The sequence below is a fragment of the Talpa europaea genome (genome assembly GCF_964194135.1).
Source record: "Talpa europaea genome assembly, chromosome: 4".
Lineage (NCBI taxonomy): Eukaryota > Metazoa > Chordata > Mammalia > Eulipotyphla > Talpidae > Talpa > Talpa europaea.
The window spans coordinates 102,306,541-102,330,928 of record NC_140070.1 but is presented as its reverse complement, the minus strand read 5'-3'; the positions used below and the strand labels follow the sequence as shown (position 1 = coordinate 102,330,928).

The 24,388-nt window shown below is 35.4% G+C and overlaps 1 protein-coding gene across 1 annotated transcript in view; it reads left to right on the top strand.

Annotated features, from left to right (window-relative positions):
* Positions 1 to 262: 262 nt before the first annotated feature.
* GOLGB1 (golgin B1) overlaps positions 263 to 24,388 on the top strand; it is a gene marked incomplete at both ends in the record, with an annotated part of 53,681 nt that continues 29,555 nt past the window's right edge. The window contains 11 exons of the mRNA XM_084232679.1: positions 263 to 352; positions 1,804 to 1,956; positions 2,167 to 2,319; positions 4,264 to 4,392; positions 6,962 to 7,078; positions 9,244 to 9,366; positions 10,470 to 10,583; positions 11,831 to 12,233; positions 15,116 to 15,222; positions 20,057 to 20,171; positions 23,472 to 23,545. Coding sequence (XP_084088805.1) covers positions 263 to 352; positions 1,804 to 1,956; positions 2,167 to 2,319; positions 4,264 to 4,392; positions 6,962 to 7,078; positions 9,244 to 9,366; positions 10,470 to 10,583; positions 11,831 to 12,233; positions 15,116 to 15,222; positions 20,057 to 20,171; positions 23,472 to 23,545 — 1,578 coding nt within the window. The remainder of the gene's footprint in view (positions 353 to 1,803; positions 1,957 to 2,166; positions 2,320 to 4,263; positions 4,393 to 6,961; positions 7,079 to 9,243; positions 9,367 to 10,469; positions 10,584 to 11,830; positions 12,234 to 15,115; positions 15,223 to 20,056; positions 20,172 to 23,471; positions 23,546 to 24,388) is intronic.

The following is a 24,388-nucleotide window of genomic DNA, read 5'->3' as shown; positions in this document are numbered from 1 at the left end:
TTCTCACTAAACAATTATGTATTTGTAATGCAAAAAAATTAGTGATGGTGATTAAAATCTCTGGTTGCAACTGAAAAGAACGGTGTATGACTGCACTGTACGTAATCAAATGCCCTTTAAAGCATGGTCTTGCTACAGTATGTGTTCAATATATATCAACTGCAGTTTTATTACTTCACTTATAGATGATACAGTTACCAATATAAGAGAAGCCTAAATCCATTTTACTGATTCCGATCCTTCCTTACCTTATCCTGCAGATATGTTGAGTCGATTGTCAGGATTGGCACATGTTGTTTTGCACGAAATATCAGGAGACTACACTGATCAGAATGAGAGGCTGGTAGATGCTGTGAGTAGATTTGTTCTGAATTAAATTGACAAGACCTAAGATAGACGGGAGTAAGCCCCCTTCCTTGTGCTATGTAGAAGAGAGGAAGAGGATCAAAAATTTTTTTTAATTTATTTGTTATGCATGGAAGAACTGGGGTCTAGGCCAGAGATGCAGGAGGTGAGAGGATTCACCAGAGAGAATGGGGAGCAGAACCAGTGGATCTACTGAAATGCACTGCTGAGGGGAGTGACTGGTGAGACAGGAGAGGTCTACTGAGCCATGTGGGTCACCCTCCCTAGCTGGGGATCGAACTCATGCTGCAGTAGCTGTGGATAGCTTGATGGCGCTGTGTCTCTAACCCCTGCCCCACCAGGGAGGCTGGAGACAACTTTCAGGCTTTAATATTTTAAAAGCAAAACCCATATTCCCACTTCCTTCTCACTGGTCATTCAACAATCTTGATGGTAGCTAGTGCCTGCAGTACGGGCTCTCGGCAAAAGCCTGGGTCATAATGCCTACCAGTCGGAGGAATTGAAGGAAACAGCCTTTTTGACCCACCTCCTAGAGTAAACACCTGACCTTTCCCAGAACGCCCTCCCTCCCGCCATATCCGGCTCCTCTCCGGATATATTCTTCCAGAACTCTTCTCCCTACTGACTACACTCCTCCTCCACTTGTTTTTTTTTTTTTTTTTTTTTTTTTAAGATTGATTTACTTATGCATACAAGACCTGGGGTAAAGGCCAGAGAGGATTTGCACTGGGTTAGCTCCCTGGCCTTGTATTGAACTCAGCCATGCTAGTGCTGAGACTAACCACCAGGGAGGCCCCAGAAGATGAAAAATATTGAGATTTTGATGCTTCTCTTGTAATTTTTGACTAAGAGCCACAGTGATGGGAATGAAATCTTAGGTGAGATTTGGAATATCTTTCTCATTGCTAGATTAACTCCTCCTTGAGTGTATATTCTGGTTCCATAGTGAAGTTTTGAGTGACAAATGGTGGCATTGCACACCTTTCGGGTTTGATAATATCTGCTATTGTAAATTCGTGTACTGCTTCTCTTCTCTTGTAGTTTGTATTGTATTTTTTGAGGACCACATAAGGCATCGAAAGAAGTCCTTCGATTTTCTGAAAAGATAAGAAGTATGGCTTAATTGTTCAGAGAAATTTTATTCACCTGATTTCTTAATTTTAAATGTTGGGCTCTTTGTGGTCTTTGTTGCCCGTTGCTTATCTCTTTGGTAAAATTCAGATAATAAGACTATTAATGAAATTATTATAAAATGATTAATATTTACAAATACTTAATTTATTGTAATGATTATGATAATATTAGATCAGAGTTGGAAATCTTTTTAAGTAAGGATATAAAGTGGGCAGAAAGTAAGATGAAGTTAGAATGAAAGATCTTCTATATGGAAACTAATCTTTTCCCTGGTACTTTGGCAACTTTTTGTCTAAATATTAGGAAAATTCCCAAACACCAGATATGGAAATTAGTGATACAACACAAGATGATATTCTGAAGCGCCTGGCTGATGCAGAACGCTTAGTAGCAGAACAGAAAGTAATCATTAGACAGAAGGAAATTCAACTACAAGAAAAGGATGAACTTCTACAGGTATCATGATTTTTCTCCTTCCTTATTGAGCATTTGATAAATTTGATAGACATACCATTCACTTAGATTTTTCTACTAACTTAGATTTTAAGACAACCTGATTCTTTTTTCCTTAATACTAGAAGATGGTACCTACTGAGAATGACTTATTCTGTTCTGGATAAGTAATATGTAATCATTTATGTATTGGCTGTCATTATTCTATAACAGGAAGAAAGAAAAATTTCTGATAAAAAGATCAAAAAACTGAAACTCCATGCGAAGGCCAAATTAACCTCTTTGAATAAACATATAGAAGAAATGCAGGCTCAAGCAGGGACTGTTCTGCCAACACAATCTCATTCAGAAGAGCCATTTTTCAAGGTATGTGGTGGGTGGTTGTTTTCTGTGGGGGAAAAGCCTCCCAATTTAGCATATCTTCACTAGTCACATTTACAATGCTGAAGTAACACAGCACCAAATGCTGGCCTTTCCTAGTGAGTTAGTAGTTTAGCTGGGCTTATAAATCAAATATAAAGAGAATGAAAGAACAACAGAAAACTTGGAAACGAACTGCCAATTGTGGCCTAGACTTTCAGAAAATTAAAAAAGTTGACAGATAAAATAGGTACTGAGATGAGGTATTTAAATAAGAGAATCACATACCTCTCACACCCCTTTGGAGGTGTTTCATCCATTGGAGGATAAACTACATGGTCTCTACAGTTTTGAAATTCTTTAATTCAGTGACTTGATTCAAAATATTTTATGTCCTCAGTGGTCACTAGTGGATGAAAGTTTTATGCATTTCAGCCTGAATCAGTGGGATTGCCTTGGGTTCTCTCTGGGCATGTGAGTGTGTGATCACCACCAACAAAACAGATGAAGGTTGGGATTAGAGGGAAGAGTAAGGAAAGCAGTGCCTTTTGAGAAATACAGGTTTGTCCTAATACTTGTTTTTATTATTTTTTCCTCTTTTGCTAAACTGGAGAACAAGAAACTTGAGTTTGGTGGAAAGTTTGGTGCAGAATATCTGGAGGCCAGCATAGCACAAATGCACACTATATTTGGCCCAGACTTCACTCTGCATCAGAAATCTTTTATTTTCTTAGTTTCACCCTGTGACCCACTATTCTCAGTATTTTCAGTTCCTGGGAAATTAGATTGTCTAGATACAACTCTTTGGAGTCAGTAGTTAGCTCCCTGGTTCCTGGTTAGTCTTTCTTTTCTGGGTCTAATGCTAAGAAGACATTTTTTCCTGAATTGGTAGCCTTATTTAAGTTCTCAAAGTTTATTTTAGAAGCTTTTCTAATTTTTTTCCAAATAATTTCTTCATCTTGATTTTCTTTTTACTTTTTGTTTTTTCCTGATAATTCTACTTCGCCCTGGCTATGATAACACCTGCCTGCCTCTCCCAATTTGCTTTGTTTCTTCTGAGTTTCACTCTGGTATTTTAGATTTTTAATCTATCCATTTTGTACTCAGCTTCTTTTTTTATGCTTTGAGATCTTAAGTCAGTGCCTTACAGCTTCATTTCCTTCCTCTGTTAAATTAGGCTTGAATTAAATAATTTCTAACTAACAGCAGCCAGTCACAGCAACCATTTAACTCTTGTATATTCATTACAGAATTAAATATGTGGAAAACAGTTGAGGGAATGATAGCAATTCCCAGATGCTTAACCATTATGTTGAACAATGTTTAAATTACTCTGTTTAGTTCTAATAAACAGAGTAGGTTTAGGTGGGGCATGAGGTGGTGAGTTTAATAGTGAAGCAGTCAGATTCAGTTTAAATAAGAGCTTTTGGGCAAAATATAGATTAAAAGCATTGGGTTTCTCTTCACTCACTGTTATTTGGACATTTTGTCCCTGACTTAAGAGTATTGTGGTTTCCTGAATTTTGTCCTCTGGTTCTTCAATGCAGCAAGACTAGGAGTTTCCTAAAGTTTTAGTCCTGCATAGTACTGACCGGCTTTACTCAGCTAAAAACAATAAAAATGGGGGACTTGGCACTATTTTTAATTTCTTCTAGTAACAATTCTTCTCCCATATCTAACTGTTTTGAGTTGCTCTCCATCATCCTCAGGTAACAAAATTTATAGCTGTTATCTGAGGGGGCATGTTTCTAATAGAAGATACTTGGTCATTCTAAAACTGGAAAACTCTTAATATTCCTTCCTTGTTGTTAGATTAGGTTTTATTTCTTATTCCCATCCATTTTGTAAAACTATAATCAAATGATTCTATAGGACAAAGTAGAGCGAAAGGTCAAATATATATTCATTGTAATCCTTTTAAAGAAATGCCTATATTTCCTCCATTTTCAGGATGAGAAGAGTTCTGCAGAGGAAATAATGGAATTGGATAAGATAAAATGTAAACTCAAGGAGAAGGAAGAACTAATTAGCAGTTTGAAAGACCAGCTAACCCAGGCACAGGCAGAACAAACTACACTGGTAGGGCCATAGGTCACTTTATAATCAGTGACTTAGTGATCACTAAAGCCCAATGAATTATTATATATAACAAATGTGTTTTTCTAGATATCCTATGGCTATTTAATCTGTTTCTATCAATTTCCTTCCCTTCCTTCTTAAATCTAGTAATTACTACTAAACTATGCATTAGTGTTTGTCATTCTCTGTTGATATTTGTAGGTACCCAGTACTTTCTTTCAAATGTGGTCTCACATATTTTCATTTCAGAAGAGTTTTTTTGAATTCTATAGTTTGTAGTATTTGGTTTGTTTTTTCTGTTACCCATATTTCCACCTTTGATTATCTTCAATATTTGTCACTGTCTTGCAAATTTTTTTGTCTCTCAAAAAAAGAAAAACTTTTCTCCCCCTTGCCTTAGTTCCATTAAGGAATGTTATGTTTATTTGCCTTTGTATTTATTCTTATTTTGTCATTTTTGAAATGATTTTTTTTCTTTTATATCAAATTCTTGAGTTCTAGCACCTCATTTCTGAGTTTTCCTGATTTATGTTGTTCTTGTACATCTTATATAATTTTCTTAATTTTAAACACTTTTTGAGATAGATCACAATTTCAGTTTGGTTTTTGGGCATGCCTCTGGTTTGCTTTTACCACCTGTAAGTTTATTGTTCTGATCATTAGCTTGTTTTTCAAAATGGTAACCTTGTATGGGATTTGACCTTGATCTTTTTATATTTCTTATTTTTGTGTGAAATTAATTTTCCTAAACTTTTAGAAGGAGGCTTGGGTTCCAGATAACATTTTTTACTTGACACACCTCTCTTTTGAGTTTTTCATATTGTGTCTAAAAATATAGCACTGAATTTCTGTGATTTCCTGGCTTTCTTCCCCTCCCCTTCACTTTGGTCTGTGTGACATTGGGCAACAGTAATATAATGTGAGCCACATGTATAATGTAAAAATTTTTAGTAGTTAAGAAAGGCAAATTAGCTTTAATAGTATATTTCATTTAGTCCACTACATTAAAAATATTGTATCTTCAAGATTAGTGTAAAATTATTTTGTGTTATTTTACCTTTTTTTTTCCACTAAGCTGAAATTTGGTATTTTACATTCTATCTCAGTTTGAATACTAAATTTTCATTGAATATACCTTATCTCTTTAGATTTCATAAAATTTCCACTTGAAAAAAGATTCATGTGCTCAAGTTGCTCAAAACATACTTAAACGTGTTCCAGTAACTAAACTTGTGTCGAAACATCATTTTCCTTTAATATTTGTAGGTTCATGGAAGAATTGGTTAATTTTACATTAACTTGACTTTGAAAAGCATAACAACTTCAAACCTATGTATAAGAAATGAAAGCATACACCCATATAAAGACTTGTGTGAAAATGGTCACAGCACTCTCTCTTGTAATAACCAAAAACTGGAAACAACTTGTAAAGTGAAATGTAGTCATACTAGTGGAAAATAACTTATATTTAATTTAAAATAATATTAATAGTGAAATGCACATTGGGCATACTGTAAGTCCTATATTGGCATATATGGTTAGTTGATAATGAATTATATGCACATATGCAGACCTTTTTCTTCTGTTTCTGTTATCCCTAGTCTCTTAATTTTTGTTTTACTCCCAGAAGTTTCTTTTTTGTGACAGTCCATGCCTGATGAGACAGCTTTGAGACTTCAGAGGACCTACCTAGATTGTTCTACCTTTTCGTCCTTCTTACTGTGGACTCTCTTTACTTACCCAATATTAGAAAATGGGACAATTCTGCCAGCTTTAACTGCTGTTCTAAGATTGACCAACTGTGCTTTACAATAAGAATTTATTGTCCATTTGAGGGTTTTCTTTTTCTGAAGATCTTTGGAAATTACCTTATTGTTCCCTTCTTCCTCTCCACAGTGTCTAATGCCATACAGGTCTTATGTCTTGCTTATATTTTGTGGTTTGTGGGATTTACCTTCCTAATTTTGTTATAAATAATGTACATGGACTTTAGGTTTTACTATGTAGTTGTACTGTCTCATTCTTTGTTTTTTTTTTTTGTTTTTTTTTTTTAAAGATTTATTTATTTATTTATACAAGCACTGGGTACAGTCAGAAGCGCGGGAGGGTGAGAGAATTCACCAGAGCCAGAGCAGGGAGCAGAGCAGGCAGAAGGACCGAAGTACACTGCTGAGGGGAGCAGCGGGCGGCAGGAGAGGTCTGCGCGCCATGTGGGACCCTCCTCTGGTGGCTGGGGAGCAGCCAGGGATCGAACCGGCGCCGCAGAGGCTGCGGGCAGCTTCGCAATCCAGCGCTCAACCACTGCGCCACCGGGGAGGCCCACTGTCTTTCTTTGTAAAGATTCAGAGAAGTTGAATTGCTGCTATAGCTTTTATCTCATTCTGATCAATAATTTTGATAATTACTTTTTAAAAATCACAGTACCTGCAATTCCCTTGTATTAGGCAGAAATTAGAACAATATAGGTAGGTATTTAGGGCAAATGAGAAAGAGAGATCAAAGATTTAAGAGTGCTAAGTCTTTTGCTTAAATAAATACTTTTTTCCTTCTATGTCTTCAGTTTGATAACAGTTCTACAGACACGGAAGAATTTGTAATGATGAAACAACAGCTCCAAGACAAAGAAGATATTATCAGTACCTTGCAAGCCCAGCTTAGCCAGACACAGGCAGAGCAGGCTGCTCAGGTAGGATGGGATACCTCATTACCATTAGGCTAAAGAATCACAATAGTATAATGGGTTATTACATGATAGGTCAATTCAACGAGTCACTTTTAAAACTTTAATATAGTAGACAAAAGTATAAGTACAGATTAGGAGGGGTGATATTAGAAGAAATTAGAAGTTATTTACCTTTATGAATTTGTCTTAGCCTAGTTGATGATTGTTTCTTAGTTTTGCAGGCCCAGAAATTGGACTTTAGTAGCATAAAAGAGGGTAAGGGTGAAAGCAAAGGGTTGGGTGCTTTGATGGTGGGTGTGGTGTGGTGTGGTATCATAATCTGAGGAACAGGTGTGAACCTATTCCCGTAGATCATATAGACAGTGTTGTAAGCCAATGCTACCTCAAAAAAAGAAAAAAAAAAGTATGTAGTGAGACTGTGTGCTCCCTGCCCTATGTTTTTTTTAAACTATCACCATTCATTTAATTTTAATGGAAGTTTATTTAGTGCACAATAAAAAAGCATTGCAGGTTATATGATTCAATTATAAATGCATCAATTTGTGACTTCCTTCTTCATATTTATTTCTGCTGCCAGTACTAGAGTATGTCCATTGGCTTTCTCAATTCTGTTTTTTTAAATTTCCAATTTTGACCACCCACCTCCATATATTTTCTTTAGGAATGCTTTTCACACATAAAAGTTTTTTCTCCTGACGTGCCTCTGCTTAATAGTCAATCTTTTCTATTGGGTATATGTTGATTTCTTGTAGTATTAGTGGTACCTTCTGTTTATAGATAGCCTACTGCTGTGTTTACAGTTAAAATTGTACATGCTGAAATCCTTACTTTTACCTATCAGCTTTATTTGTGTCCTCTTTTATGTGTAGGTTTTATATAGAAGAAAGGATGGAGAAAGAGAAACTATGATTTTTACCAATGAATGGCTTAAAATGCAGAAATCCAAATTTAATAATAAATCTAACAAATTTAGAAAGTCATTGAAAAAGTGCATAGCAAGCAGCAACACAAACTGAAATTATTTTGATAACTGAAAAATTATTGTGAGAGTGTACCAAGTTTACATGGAAAAGTTAGGATTTAGGAGAAATTGTCATTGCTAGATAATACAGACAAGATGAGGGAAGGTATTCCATTTCTGAGAACGGTGTGAGCAAAGTCTCAGAGAAAAGATAATCTGGTACAATTATGGGAAAGGATGTATAGATGATTTTGTCTAATATGAGCTACTCTAATGTCTATCCACTTGAAAACATAGGCTCCCATATTCATAGTGGTGCCAGAATTCATACCACAAAAACAATTATGAAGATATTTTTTTCCTGTTTAGAAGGCGAGCCAAGGTCAATTAAAGGCATCACAAACTGAGAAATCGGCAGTAGTTGAAGGATCAGTGCAAAATGGGCAAGCTAATGGCTGGTTGGCATGCTCAACCACAGATCTTAAGGAAATGAATAAGCAGGTATATATACCTGACACCAGAAAACAAAACACTGGTACTGAGCAGCTCACAGTCATTTGGTGTTTCCATTTCATTTTCCTAAGAGCCAGTTATAGATGAAGGTGACCTGGAAGCCTGCAAGTAACGACAGCTGAAATTAGCCATCTGGGGAGATGGTATGGGTTTGGAAATATACCACTTTCTTTGGTGGCAGCATTCTTTGAAAATAAGACTAGAAAGAAAGATTTATATTTCTAATTGGAGAGAATTTTGTATATAAAATTCATTAGTTTGAAGTTTTACGTTGGCCATAAGAATTTAAGTGAAAGTTTTGAGAACTGAGTGTGATAGTGAAAGAAGTGTTTAGGGCTCAATAGATCTGACTTCACTTTGTATATTTAATAATCTAATCTCTGTAGAACCTTTTTACAGCATGCCTCTTGTGTATTTAAACATTTCTAGTAACCATGCCAGTAAGGTTTTAAATCAAAATATATTTAGACTAACTTTTGAATTTGATAATTGGGTTTCTCTCACATTCGAAGTTACTGTCAGGCCTTACTTTCTTCCAACTTTCTCATCCTTGACATTCAAAAATTAATTTAAAAAACCTATCGTCTGTCAATTTTCAGTGTCTTGTTTGTAGAATAGCCTGTGACTTTTGTTTGTGCGATATCTGATATTCGGAGAGCGTAACTTGTTTAGTTTCTCTGGTGTGTATCTTCAGTTGAGTTCCATGCAGCAGGTGGTCCGAGAAAAAGATGCCCGCTTTGAAACACAGGTTCGTCTTCATGAAGATGAGCTTCTTCAGTTAGTAACCCAGGCAGATGTGGAAACAGAGATGCAACAGGTGTGTTGCTAAAACTTAGTAGAATGACTCATTTTGGTTAACATTTAATTGTTATCATAGCATATATCATAGCACTTTTCTGCCCTTACCCCCCGCTCTCCATTTGGTCTTAGTGTGCTCCTTAGTTGGTTTCTTTTTGGTGTTCTTGTCTTCTCTTGCATATTAATCATTACTTCTTATCCTTGCCTCTAACCAAGGTGTTGGTACTCAAAAGCTGAATTTATTGGGCAAATGTACATGGTAGTCAGAAATTGGTTTCTCTTCTGTTTGCTGATTGTAGTTTACCTTTGTGCAGTAAGCTTCAAATCAATAGTCATTTCTAAACTTTCAAAAAATTAAAGATGAGGAGTAGTGATTTTAAAGTCATCAAATTTTTCAATAAATCAATAATTTTTTAAAAAAATTAAGTGAGTATATTTTGCAAATTGGCTTCATTGCTTTTGAGTGTATCATCTATTAACTCAAACGTCCTCGTTTTTATTTAGTGTGTAGTGTGGTAGCCAATGGCACTCCAGTGGTATTTCCTGGTTGATCCATTTAATTGTTTTCCAATGAAAACTTCTTGTTTTTAAACACTCCTTCAGTGTACATTACTGCAGTTTAAGAATATATACTTTTGAAAGAATATCAGTGTGTATATGTAGCACTGATTAGTTTATTCCACAAATGTTTATCAAGTGCATGTCCTATGCATGGAACTAGAAGAGAAATGGTTTTTCCTACAGAGAATATTCTCGCTGGTAAATGAGATATATGTGTACCTATGTTATTTAAGTAGAAGACATTGACTATATAATTTTAAAAGAGGATATTGTCACTTCCTCTAATTGTTAAAAAGGCTCCCAAACTTGCTGTGTGTCAGGTTAGTTGTCAGTATTCTAAAACAATTTTGGACATTTTTGGATTTCTTTTTTGTGCTGGTGAAGGGGGAGCATGACTTGCTGGTGTCCCACTTTTTAATCTGTCATACTAAGTCCAAAAATCTTAAGAAATATTTTTTTTTAAATAAATGTTAAGTACACATATCTACGTAGCATTTTAAAAGGTAAGCAGGTAATGGTGCTTGCTAGTTAGCATATTATATGTAAATGTTTTCTACTCAGAAATTGCGGGTGCTGCAGAGGAAACTTGAAGAACATGAAGAAGCCTTGTTGGGCCGTGCTCAGGTTGTGGACTTGCTGCAGCAAGAGCTGAGTGCAGCTGAGCAGAAAAACCAGGTACTGCCTAATGATATTTACTGCCTGCCTCAATGTTCACTGCATGTTAGTTTGCCAAGCAGTAGGTAAAAATCCTATTATAAGTCTTCAGAGAATTGATGCTATTTATTCATTCTTTCAGCAAATTTCCTGTGGTTAAGTGGTAGTGATAAAGTGACAAGCAAAACAGATACAGTTCTTTCTCTCATCAAGTTTACACCTTTTATTGTTGCTCTTTTTTGTGTGATTTTATGTCTAGACTTGTAGAATGTGGTATTTTCCTCTAGTGAATTTATTTTTTGTCAGTTTATCCCTTCTCTGTCTTATACTGTTCCTCCTTTGCTGGTTTTTGTTGGTTGATTTTTCTGTTGGATTGACATAATTCCACCACAGTCTTCCTTGACTCTAAAGGTAATCAAGGCTCCTGATGGTCTAAAAATCTTAAAATTAGGTATCTACTCCCTGCCTATAGTCCACCTGCCAGTGCTTTCTCAGATTGCCCTGACCTTCACTCTCTGGACATCACTTGGCACCTCTCACTTTGTTCTTTCTTTCTTGGGTTCTTTCCTTTCTTTGTCTGTGTGAGTCTATATCTGACCACTTGGACCAGCCATTGGTTTCCTTATGTTCCCAGACCATTATGTTCAAGTAGCCAAATCCTACTACAGTCCACATTGTCTGTCTGTTCATTTGGGTGCTCTGTGCTGCTGGGGAAAGATGTCTCCTTCCTTCTTAATTTTTAACTCTCCTTGAGAAGGACTTTGTTTCTTGCATAGGAAGTTTCCCATCCTAACAAACCCCATTTCCTGATCTCAAGGCTCCTCTTTATCAGTCAGTCAGGGTCAAATCCCAGCTATGCACTTACCAGATAAGTACTATTAACTTCAAGTTCTTTGAGGGTAAAGACTGAATTCATTCATTCATTTACTCATTAATTCAGTATTGAGTGAGTATCATGTAATCAATATGCTATATACTTGCTAGGTGCTGGAGAATAATGATAGTAAAACAGACCATGGATAATAACAGTTCCTTCCCTTACTGAACATATTGTTTAGTGAAAAATAAATTAAAAGATAATGCCACAAATAAATATAAATGAATACAAACTGTCAAAAGTATCAAGAAGTTAAATCAGAGAGACTTATACAATTATAGACTTGGTCGAGTATCTAGCCCCATGCTTCACCTAGAAGAGGCACTTTGCAATGCTTATTGAAATGAGAAAATGAATTTATGTTTCACGAGACTGTCTTTTTTTCCTTTAGAGTCTGTCTCAGCAGTTACAGCAGATGGAAGCTGACCATACTACTTTAAGGAACATTGTAGAAACAGAAAAGCAGGAGTCTAAACTTCTGATAGAAAAGATGGAACTTGAGGTGGCAGAGAGAAAATTATCTTCTCATAACCTGCAGGAAGAAATACATCAGCTTCTAGAACAACTGGAGAAAGCAGGTCAAGTCCAGGCTGAACTACAGTCCAGAAACAATGCTTTGGAACAGAAGCACAATGCAGAAATGGAAGAAAAAAACTCTCATATTTTGAATCTTCAAAAGAATGAACAAGAACTGCATTCTATCTGTGATGCACTGAAAGAAGAAAATTTAAAGCTTCTCCAAGATAAGAGTGAACAGGCAGTTCATTCAGCCCAAACCATTCAACAGTTGGAAAGTGAGTATTTGATTACTTTTGAAGTCTATTTGTCTAGCCCCTGAGTGACTCCTACTTTAAAATGTCAAGGATCTGTTAACATTGTCTGTTCAAACCAAGTGAATCAGTAGAAGGATGAAGAAAGACATTTCTGCTGAAATCTTTGTTTTATAAATTCTCCTGTTTTTGTCGGAAGTTATAACCTGGCATACTGTTGTAATTAACATTACAGCATTTAGAACTGTTGATAGTGGTATGTGAAACATGACTGTACTCTGAAAGATTCAGTGACTGCAATGACTAAGATTTGAATTAATTTATGGAGAACTCAGGCCAGAAATCAGTGTATAGGTAGGGACTCTGAATTGTATGGGGTGATCCTTGCTTTTAAAGGTTCTGAATACATTTACCCCTTAAGACGATTTTTTTTTTTTTGTAGTCACCACTTTTTTTTATTTTTTTTTTAAAGTAAAACAGTAAGATCTCTGTAGTACCGGATAAAAAAAATTACATAGCTAGCCAGTTATTAGAAATAAACAATTTGCTACTTTTGCTTCTCTGTCAGAATTACATTTTATTAGTCTACTAAATATTCACCAATTATTGACAAATTAAAGATTTTACTTATTTAACCATTCCTTTTTGAAAATTGTTACTTTACTAATGACTAAACTTTCCGGGAAGTTCTCGGTACACCAACTACATTTTTAACCTCCACTTACAGGTATGCACTTCCCGTACTCTAACTAGGAGCTTCTTTTTACCCTTCAGAGATATTTTTGTGATCTAAATAGACTTTTTAATTGTATAACTTTATATCACTGGCTTTCCTCATGGCACTAATTATTACTTGAACATAGATTTATTTCTTCATTAACTTGTTAATCATATCTTTCCCAATTTCAACTTTTTTTTTTATAATAAATTTTATTTTTATATTCCCCATACAATTGCAACCCCCCCATTCTGACCCCAATCCCTCCCCTCCCGCCCCCCACCCCCCCCAAAAGTGTCTCTGGTTCATAGTTTTTTGTTGATTTTGATTTTCACTTTCTTATAGTTATTCATTTTCCTGGTCCCTTATTTAAGTTTTCTAGATTCCTGCTATGAGTGAGACCATCCGGTATTTTTCTTTTTCTTTCTGGCTTATTTCGCTGAGCATGATCCCTTCCAGCGCCATCCATGTTGCTGCAAATTGCATGTGTTTATCTTTTTTGAATGCTGAGTAATATTCCATGGTGTATATGTACCACATCTTCTTGATCCAGTCATCTATTTTTGGGCATTTGGGTTGTTTCCAAAGCTTAGCTATTGTACATAGTGCTGCTATAAACATAGGGGTGCAGGTGCTCTTTTGAATTGATGTTTCTGTGTCCTTTGGGTAAATACCTAGGAGTGGAATTGCTGGATCATATGGAAGCTCTATGTTTAGTAGGTCCAGAAATCTCCACACAGCTCTCCATAGTGGTTGGACCAGTTGCATCCCACCAACAGTGCAGAAGAGTTCCTTTTCTCCACACCCTCACCAACATTTGTTGTTGCTAGTTTTTTTAATATGTGCCATTCTCACTGGTGTAAGATGGTATTTCATGGTAGTTTTGATTTGCATTTCCCTGATTACAAGTGATGTTGAACATTTTTTCATATGCCTGTTGGTCATTTGCATTTCCTCTTCAGAGAAGTTTCTTTTTAGCTCTTCTGCCCATTTTTTGACTGGATTCTTTTCTTTGTTGTTGCTGAGTCTCATCAGCTCTTTGCAGATTTTTGTGATCAGTCCTTTATCATTAGTGTTGTGTGCAAAAATGTTCTCCCAGTTGGTGTACCCCTTAAGAAGATTTAAAGACTGCAGGGGAGGAGGAGGGAGAGAGATCAGAGGAAGGGAGGGAGGAAGGGAGGAGCACAGGACTGAGGTGATGGTGCACGGGTGCATTGGTGAAGGAAACTCTATGGGGACTACACCTGAGGAGGTGGGGGGAAGCAAATATTGTTTAAAAATGAACAATGATGTAAAAAATAAAAATTAAGAAAAAAAAAGATTTAAAGAAATCTTGGGCCTCCCTGGTGGTACAGGGGTTAAAGTCTCAGTGCTATCACTGAGAAAATGAATTTATGTTTCACGAGACTGTCTTTTTTTCCTTTAGAGTCTGTCTCAGCAGTTACAGCAGATGGAAGCTGAGCATACTACTTTAACGAACATTGTAGAAACAGAAAGCAGGAGTCTAAACTTCTGATAAAAAAGATGGAACTTGAGGTGGCAGAGAGAAAGCAGGTAGCTGACCCACATGTGTTGCAGCAGACCTCTCCTGTCTCGCCTGCTGCTCCCCTCAGCAGTGTATTTCAGTAGATCTCCCTGTTCTGCTCCCCACTCTATCTCTGGTGAATCCTCTCACCCCTTGCACCTCTAGCCTAGACCTCAGTTCTTGTATGCATAAATAAATAAAACAAATCTTTTAAGAAAACTTATTTTTTAGAAAAGTATTATAACAGATGCCTCTAATTTAGTTTAATTTTAACAGATTGGCATATATTTAAAGGAAAGATTTTAGGTAGAAGCAAGCTGAAGATAGATCTGTATTGAGGAACTGACCATCATCAGAAAGCCTTGAGGAACTTTACATGGGAACAGTGTATCATGTGGTCAGGCAGTCATCTCAACAGGGGACCGTGTTCATGTTTAAAACCTTAGAAAAGCTTGCTATCGAATCTTGGTGGTTTTCATAACCAATGAAGAGTGAGTGAAAAATGCCAAATTTCTAAAGAACAAAGGAAAAATGACTTTTTTAAAAGTCATTTTAACTAAGATAATTGAACTAGAGCATATAATGTGTTCCAACAATAATCATTCAGTAAGTTTCAGCCTTGAGACTGAGACCATTTCTATTTACTAATTTTCTTTTCCATAGATCAACTCCAGCAACAATCCAAAGAAATGAGTGAATTTCTGAATAAACCAAAACATGAAATAGCATCTCAGACGACTTCTCCAGATGTTTATAATGAGGGCACAGAGGTAATTAAATGTGCACTTCTTATGGGTCTGATTTTTTTGTCTTTGTTGTATTTGTACTTCGGTGTTCTACTGAGAGAAATTATTCAGAAAGCAAGATAAGCCTTCTATTTTTTCTACCTGTTAAATGCTTTTGAGAAGGCAACTGCATTTGAAAGGAGTCGTGAGGTACATTAGTGTTACAGCAATGAATGACAAAATCCTAGGTAACAAGCACCATGATGCCATGAGCTTTTCTCGGTATCATGTTCTAGAAATCTGTATTAAAGACGAATTATTATTTTTAATCTTAGTGAGTTTCCCCTGTTGAGAAGTCATTTTTATATTTAGTAGACTGAAATTGGTTAGTTTTAATGTACAAAATTCTGTCTAATCAAACTTAAAAGTATATTATAGAAACCATAATGCTCACATTAAATAATTAACAGTAAAAAATTAAATTGCCAAGTGGCTGCTATTGGTCAGTATATTCTCTCTTCCTTCTTAAAAATCTCTGGGAAGCTAGATTATAATTATCAGAAGGCCCCTGATTAAGCATGAATATCAGAACAAGGAGAATCAGAACAAGGAGAATTAGTTTGATGGTCTTAATTAGCTAGTGTCAAACTGGGGTAACTGGATTCATTCTTATCACTCTATTATATCCTTCCAGAATGGCAGGTACATTGACCAGAAGAGTCCCATAGCTTCATTAATACTGTGTACTGACAAAAATCTTTGCTTCCTGATTTCTAGCATATGGATTTTCCAACCTCTTGTGTTCTCAACTTTCTCCGCCAGTGTTTTGTTAAAATATCTTTCAACATTTCAAAAAAATTGAAAGAAGTTATAGTGAACACCTGTATACTCACCATTTACCTGTGTACTCACTATTTTGCCCTTGTAAAATATCTGTCCATTTATCCATCCTTCAATTCATCTTGATTTTTATACATTTCCAGTAAGTTGTCAATACTTTTCTCTAAGTATTTCATGATACATATCACTGAGTAGATTTTTATATATTTGTTTATAGTTCTCTTTCCTGTGAAGTGGTAAGATTTATGCAACATTAAATGTGCAAACATGTAATATTCTTGAGTTTTGTGAGATGTATGCACCAAATCCCTCTCAAGATATATCACCATCACCCCACAAAGTATCCACATACCCTTTTGCTGTAAATCCCAAATTTCCCCTTCAGAGATGACCAGTGTTCCAGTCCTTCTCCATACATTAGTTTTACCTGCTTTGCATCATATAAATGTAATCATACAGTAGGTGCTGTTTTGTATAAAACTTCTTTCACTCAGCATATTTTGAGATTCGTTCATGTTGTCGTATATATCAATTTATTCTTTCATATTGCTGAGAACTCATCCATTTTATGGATATACCACTTTTTCCTTTTGCATGATGGTGCTGTAATTTCCTTTTTTGATTGACGCCTGTATTTATTGATGCTTTGACTATTATGAATTAATCTGCTATAAAAATTCTCTATAAGCATTTTGCATAGACATACATTTTCATTTATCTTCAGTAAATACAAGATGAGAAATTTCTGGGCATAGTGTAAGAATATATTTAGCTTTATAAGGAATTGTGAGGTTTTTTCCCAAAGTGATTATATTATTTTATACTCCCACCTAAAATATATGAAAACTCTAGTTGCTCCACATTATCTCCAAGATTTGATATTGTTATTTTAAAACTTTTAACCTACTGGCTGTAATGGTATTTCATTATGGTCTCAGTGTGCATTTTCCTGATGCCAAATGATGCTGAACATTTTTTCTTGAGATTCTTGACCATGTGTATATCTTCTTATCTGTTCAAATCATTTCCCCATTTTAAAAATTAACTTCTTTGCCTTTTTATAATATCAAATTGTAGCAATTCTTTATGTTTATTATCAGATGTTTGGTGAATATTTTTCCCACACTGTGGCTTGCTTCCTGTTCATGAGTTCTTTGTAGATCTATGATTATCAGCCCCTAGTCAAATGTATGGTGTGCAAATAATTTTTTCCCATTTAGCAGGGTGTCTTTTTGTTTTAGTTATGGTCTCTTTTGTTGTGTGGAAGCTTTTTAGTTTGATGCAGATCCAATTGTTTATGAATTTTTTATTGTGATTACACTGAATCTATAAATTGCTTTGGGGACCATGGCCATTATAAGAACTCTGATTCTTCCAATTCATGAGCAGGGTCTATCTTTCCATTTCTTTGTGTCTCCCTCTATTTCCTTTAACAGTGTAATAGTTTTCCTTGTTAGGTGTACTCCTGCTTATGTTTTCTTCCACAGACTTTATGGTTCTAGCTTTCACAGTGAAGTATCTGAACCTCAATAAAATTTTGTTAAGGGTAAAGGTTCTTTATTTTCTCCTATATAGATACCAATTGCTTAGCACCACTTATTTTATTTTTTTTTAATTGAAGTAACGAACACTGGCTTATAACATCATATAGGCTTCAGGGTAATATTACATCATTATAAATCAACATTTGTATACCTTACATTATGTCCACCAGTAAAAGTCTAATTTCATTCTCTAGCAGACAACCCATTTATCTGCTTTCCCATCCCCTTTTCCTTTTGGTAACCATTAATTTGGTTTTGTAATCTAAAAGTTTATTTTTTTTAATTTAGTTTATCTTTTAAGTGCCTCATGTAAGTGAAATCATATGGTGTTTTTCTTTCTCTATCTGACTTATTCTACTAATCATAATATCCTCTAGGTCCATCGATGTTGCTGCAAATAGCAGGATTTCATCTTTTTTTTAGACCTGAGTTGTATTCCATTGTGTGTGTATACCACATCTTCTTTATCCAATCATCTGTTATTGACCACTTATGTTGTTTCCATCTCTTAGCTAATGTAAATAATGACATGATGAACATGGATGGGGTCAGCACCATTTTTAGAAGAGTCTTTGTTTTTCTCATTAGATTGCTTTCATACCTTTGTTGAAAACCTATGGTTAATAGGCTGTTTCTGAACTCCCTATGTTGATATATTGACCTGTTTATAATCCTTATGCATGATTCTCACGGTCTTCCTTACTATCGTTTGTAGTTAGTTTTGAAGTCGGGTAATATAAATCCTTTGACTTTGTTCTCCTTTTCAAAATTGCTTTGGTTACTCCAGGTCCTTTGCTTTTCCACAAAAATCATACATCTTTATCACATTTTAGTTAAAAAAAAAAAAGGCTGGATGGAATTTTGACTTAGCATTGTTTGGAATTTATAGATTAATTTGGGAGTCTTAACATCTTAGCTCTACTGAACTTCTCAATGTATCAATATCACTCTCCACTTATTTGTTTATTATTATTAAATTGTTTTGATGTGTCATTCGTTTACATAACTATTTAGTTTCAAGAGTACAGCTTCATACCTCAACATGTGCACGTGCTTCATTCACCCACCACCACAGGTCCTGTGCCACAACACTGTGTTGTAAACCCTGTAATCCCACCTCCCTCTGCCGCATCTTTCCTTTCTAGTAACCACCAGGTTTTTCAGAGTCTCAGAGTTATGTCTGTTGTGTTTAGCCAGCTTGTTTCCTTTGGTTATTTGTATTCCACAAATGAGTGAAACCATTTCTTTCACTTTCTTATTTCACTTAGCATAATCACATCGATTCATATTGTTGCAAAACACATGATTTCATTTTTGTTAATAGCTAAGTAGTATTCCATTGAATATATATTCCATAATTCCTTTATCCAGTTGTCTGTCATTGGGCATTTAGGTTGGTTCCATGACTTGGCTGTTGTGAATAATGCTTCTATGAACACAGTTTATTTATTTGAAGAGTTTTGATTACTTCTCATTAACCAATAATTTGGATTCAAACCACAAATTCTGGCTGATAGTCACTCAAAACTCAGTTCAATTCTTTTTGCCTTAGCTAAATTGCTTTGACACAGCCCTGTAAATGCATAGTTTATTGTTCCATCAGAAATTCAGCCTGCATTTACATATGGAATTCAGGGATCCCTCTTGTTTAATTTTTTCTTTTCCCTCCTCTCTGATTTTCCCCCTTACATTCTGGCAGCTGTATTTGTCCTAAAATGACACTCTTTACTTTCTTCAAGTGAGAAAGACCTGTGACTTTTCTGTTGGTGTTTTACTTACCCTTTATAATGCAAACTGAAAAGTTCCCTCAAGAAAAAAGCCGTAAAATCCTTGAATTCATCTTTTGCTGTTTCTTTGTAATCAAAATGAAGGTTTGTGGCTCAGTACTGTAAAAACCCTTACGCCTTAATGATTTTACAATTTTATGAAAATTATATAGAATACTCCTATTGGAGAAGAAAAACAAAAAAAACATAAACTAAAGATATGGCATAAGTAGATATTTTCATGTCATCAGAAAAATAAACCTAGATACATAAATTGTGAGGGAATTTTTGTTATACTTGGAAAAAGCAAAGACAGTTATGCCTCTTTTTGCTTTCATAAGGGGTATGTATTACTGTTCTTATTTGGAAGCCTCTCTTCATCGTCAGTCTCCTTCAAGAGAGTGACTTTGTTACCCAAGTAGCGTTAGTATAATTTACGTTATTTCTGAAATCGTCTTTTTGTGCCATAGACCTGAGATTTATTTGTAATCCAGGCTTTAGTCTTAAATGCAAAAGCCAAGACACTCGAAGTTTGTGTGCAATATTTTCTCTATCTTCAGATAAAAAAAACATTATGTCAAAGATTACCCTGGAAGATAAGTAGATGCTATTTTTAAACGATTTTCATGGCTGAGAAACTTCTGGAAGACAAAAATGATGGAGGCTATCTGGGCATTAGTATGAAGAATTTTCACTGGAAAATCATTAATTTGTCTTTCTATAATTTAGGCCAACATGGAGGAGAACGTTGACTTACTACAGAAGAGAGTAGTAGAATTAGAGAATGAAAATAAAGCCTTGCTTCTTAGTTCTACAGAGCTTCAGGAGCTAAAAGCTGAGAACGGTATGTGTAATGAAAACCATAATTCTCTGTCTTCTTAACTCACAAATGCCTCTACTTTTATCATTGTACACCTATAACTTGTATTCCCTACTTCAATTATAATAAAGAACTTAGCGAGCAGAGCTAGTATTTCCCAAAGACAGGATTAATAATACACAATTAGAGCACAATATCAGCATTTATATTAAGTATAGCATTTTATAGTTTGGGCTACTGATAGGGGCAGGATCTCTGTATATTCATTTTGTAGCAGAGAGTGATTCTTATCTGAAGTACGGGTTGAATCAGACCTTAAAAAAGATAGCTTTTTAAATAGGCAAGTGAATAGATATGATATTCCCAGTAGTATATCTGTGGGGTGAAGTAACAGAGATCAATATAAAGCTCAAAAGTACAAGTCATTTTGGTTTTTGCTTATGCTATGGAATGTTTAGAACACAATCCCTTTCTTTCAGCCTAATTCTTGGTCATCTTCAGTACTCAATTAGGGCATTTTCTTTTCCAGGAAGTCAAACGTGATTCCCCAAAACTAGGTTAATATGCACTTTGGTACTTGTGTCATATCTTTGTGTCTCTTTAACATTGTATTCAAATCTTCTGTTTATATGTTTATATTTTTCACTTTAAGCTCTTCAAAGTTAAAGTATAAGCTTTTCAAGGTTAGGGACATTTTTCTAATCTTTGCTTTACTATTCACTAAGAACTGTTGATAGTATAGTACCTTCCATATAGTGGCTACTAAATAAAACTTTGTTAGATTGAACTAAGCGTTTTGTTCTATTGGACTATGTGAATAGTTAGTAAGAACGAAGACTTTCCTCCTTTCATAATTACCTGCTTTACAAGAACTTATCAAGGACCTTATAGTTTTGGTAGCATATTGTTCACATTTTACTGATCTATTTTATGCTGCATTAACTTTCTGCTATACTTTGTCTTCTAAGAGTAATAATGAATATCAGGTAAAGTTTGTGCCATTTCTGAAACTTTAAAGCAAATATTTCTCACCGAGCCATTTTACATTTTATAGTTTTATTTAGCTTTAAACTTGGGATTCTATACCTTAGTAGATAATTCTCACTCTTGCTAATGCATAGAGATTATCTCTAATTCAGTTGATAATTCAATGCAATCAGTGCACTTTTTGGGACCTTATCCATGATGTATATTTTGCAGTTTTACAGTACCTTGTCAATGTCATGTAGCTCACTATGATTTAGAGTTGTTACATGAGTTCCGTTCTCTTTGCCCTTTTTTACAGGGCTATCTGGCCTGAAAGTTTTTTGTATTAGTTTTTGTGTCTGGTCTCGTAGGTTACCTTTGCTTGACATGTCATGTTCTATTCAGTTTACCTTCTGTGCTTCCATTTCAAACAGCAAATAATCTTGTGCCGTATCTGAACACATTATATATACTGTGTTGAATTAATTAGTTTCATGAATGTTTATTTACTAGTCAGCAAAAATCTATGATGTCTTTGCTCTGTGCAGGCACTTATCTAGCTGCTGGGAACACTTTCTAAGGTTCTCGAACTCTAGAAAGTTGTCTGACTACACTTGAGGGAAACATGGACCATAAGCATGTATATAGGAGCATGTATATAAATAAGGAAATTTCAGAGAGTGATCTGTATTATGGTACTAAAACAGGTTACTACAAGATTCCATGAGGGAAGAAAAAAGCAGTGTCAGAGTCATCAAGGGAGACCTCTATGAGAACTTGAAATCTGAATGATAAAATGTGGACAGCCATACAAAGAGCAATAAGTATTCAGAGAAGAGACAAAAAAGCAGTGTAAATACCCTGAGGTCTGAATAAGCTTTATACGTTTACAGACAGAAAGAACACTAGTGTTTTGGGAGTACGATGAGCAAAAATGAGGCAGTGCAAAAAGAGGAGGGATGAGAGTAAGTGGGGTCAAATCATAAAGCCCTTTGTTAAGAAATTTGGATGTAAACAATTTTGCTTTTTACCCTTTAGTTTATCTTAGTTTCTCAGAAATAGTACTCACTCTTTGGGGGCAGATAGATACTCAATAGTTTTATCCTCCCAGAACTGCTACCTTTTTAAAGATATCTGCATTATAATAAACATGAGATAGATCTCAGAAGACTGCTGTGTGAACCCAGTTATCTGTGAATTAGCTGTGGGTGTAGTCATTTCATTTTTTTTTTTTTAAGATTTATTTATTTATACAAGAACTGGGGTATAAGAACCACCAGATGTGCGGGAGGGTGAGAGGATTCACCAGAGACAGAGCGGGAAACAGAACAGGCAGACTGACGAAATACACTGCTGAGGGGAGCATTCTGCTGCGCCATGAATTCTCACCGGGATTCTCGAGGCTGGGATTCCTGCAGGCCGGTGGGGATGGAACCCGAGCTGCAGAGGCTGCGGACAGCTTCACAGTGTGGCACTCAACTGCCTGAGCCACCAGGGAGGCCCCTAGTCATTTCTTTTATTTACTCATATGATCATTGAAGAGATTGGAGAACTTCCTTCTGATGCTAAAATTTAATGTCTTAATGAACATACATAAAAGGACATTCAAGATGTTCTCAGTGCCATTTTAATGCAAGATGTGTATTATGAACACACATAGGTGTTTTTTTTTTAAATAATAAATTTTATTTTTATATTCCCCATACAATTGCAACCCCCCCATTCTGACCCCAATCCCTCCCCTCCCGACCCCCCGCCCCCCAAAAAGTGTCTCTGGTTCATAGTTTTTTGTTGATTTTGATTTTCACTTTCTTATAGTTATTCATTTTCCTGGTCCCTTATTTAAGTTTTCTAGATTCCTGCTATGAGTGAGACCATCCGGTATTTTTCTTTTTCTTTCTGGCTTATTTCACTGAGCATGATCCCTTCCAGCGCCATCCATGTTGCTGCAAATTGCATTGAACACACATAGGTTTTAAAGGGTAGGATAATAGATAAGTTAAGGGAAATTAATGCCCTGAAAATCCCAAATTATGCCACAGAATAGCTGTCATGTCCTATGCTTCTCATACTTAATGTCATATGCACGTCACCCTTCTCTTTTAAAGCCCTCCACTGTTTATTAAACTTCATTCAGATAAATAGTATCACCTAATACCATTCTGACTTTTATCTCATTTTCTCATCTTGCCACCTACTTATTTCAATAAAATAAGTCTTTCATTTCCCCCAAACTATTTCATTTCTTTCTTTCCTTTCGATTATCTCATTCATCTCAAATAGCCTTACACAGAGCAATGTGTCTATTCTATGAAACACTACATAAATATTCTAAGAATATTTATTTGTGATTTTCAGAAAAACTATCTTCTCGGATTACTCTCCTGGAGGCTCAGAATAAACTTAGTGAGAGAGATACAGAGGTCAATGAGGTAAGTGGTTTGTTCTTAAAATAATCAGAATATTAGCTGTATCAAGAGGAATTAGCTTTAAGCCTAAACATTCTCCAATTTTCTAATGTTGACAGGGAATTACAATACCCAGAAAATGAGTTACATTTAAGAAAGTCATAACGGTTATGATTTCCCGTTTACTCTAATTTTTGAAATTAGGAATTTATCCTGAACTAACACAAGTACAATAAGCATTTACTTGGGACTCGATGACCTAGTTCTCATACTGGGTTATTATTTATTTCAGCTTCTTTGTCTATTTCACAAAATTTTCTCAATGAAAAGACAATAAAATCTCTGCTTCTCTCCTGTCAACTGGCACAATTTCACTTAGGACTATATTGAAAAGGGTATCTTTGGAGAATGGTTCTTTTTACAACCTGAGAAATACTCTAAGAAATATGTGGTTGCTTAATAGTCTGTTGATTTAAGATTATTGTTAACTATATTGCATGTAATCAACCATATTCTTCTAATCAAGAAGTGGTGAAGTCACTGGCCACAGAAGTATCTGCTCATTAACTGTATTAGAGTTCTTCAGCAACATAGAGCTAATAGAAAGAGTGTGTGTGTGTGTGTGTGTGTATTTGAAAGAGAGGGACACAATTATTTTAAGAATTTGGTTCACACTATTGTGGAGGCTGGTAAATTCAAAATCTACAGGGTAGGCCACCAGCAGGCTGGAGGCCCAGGAAAGAGTTGCAGTTTGAGTTGTCAGGCAATCTGCTGGTAGAATTCCCTCTGTAGGAGTTCAATCTTTTTCTTTTCTTTTTTGGTTAAGACCTTCTACTGATTGGGTGAGGCTGACCTTCCTTATGAAGG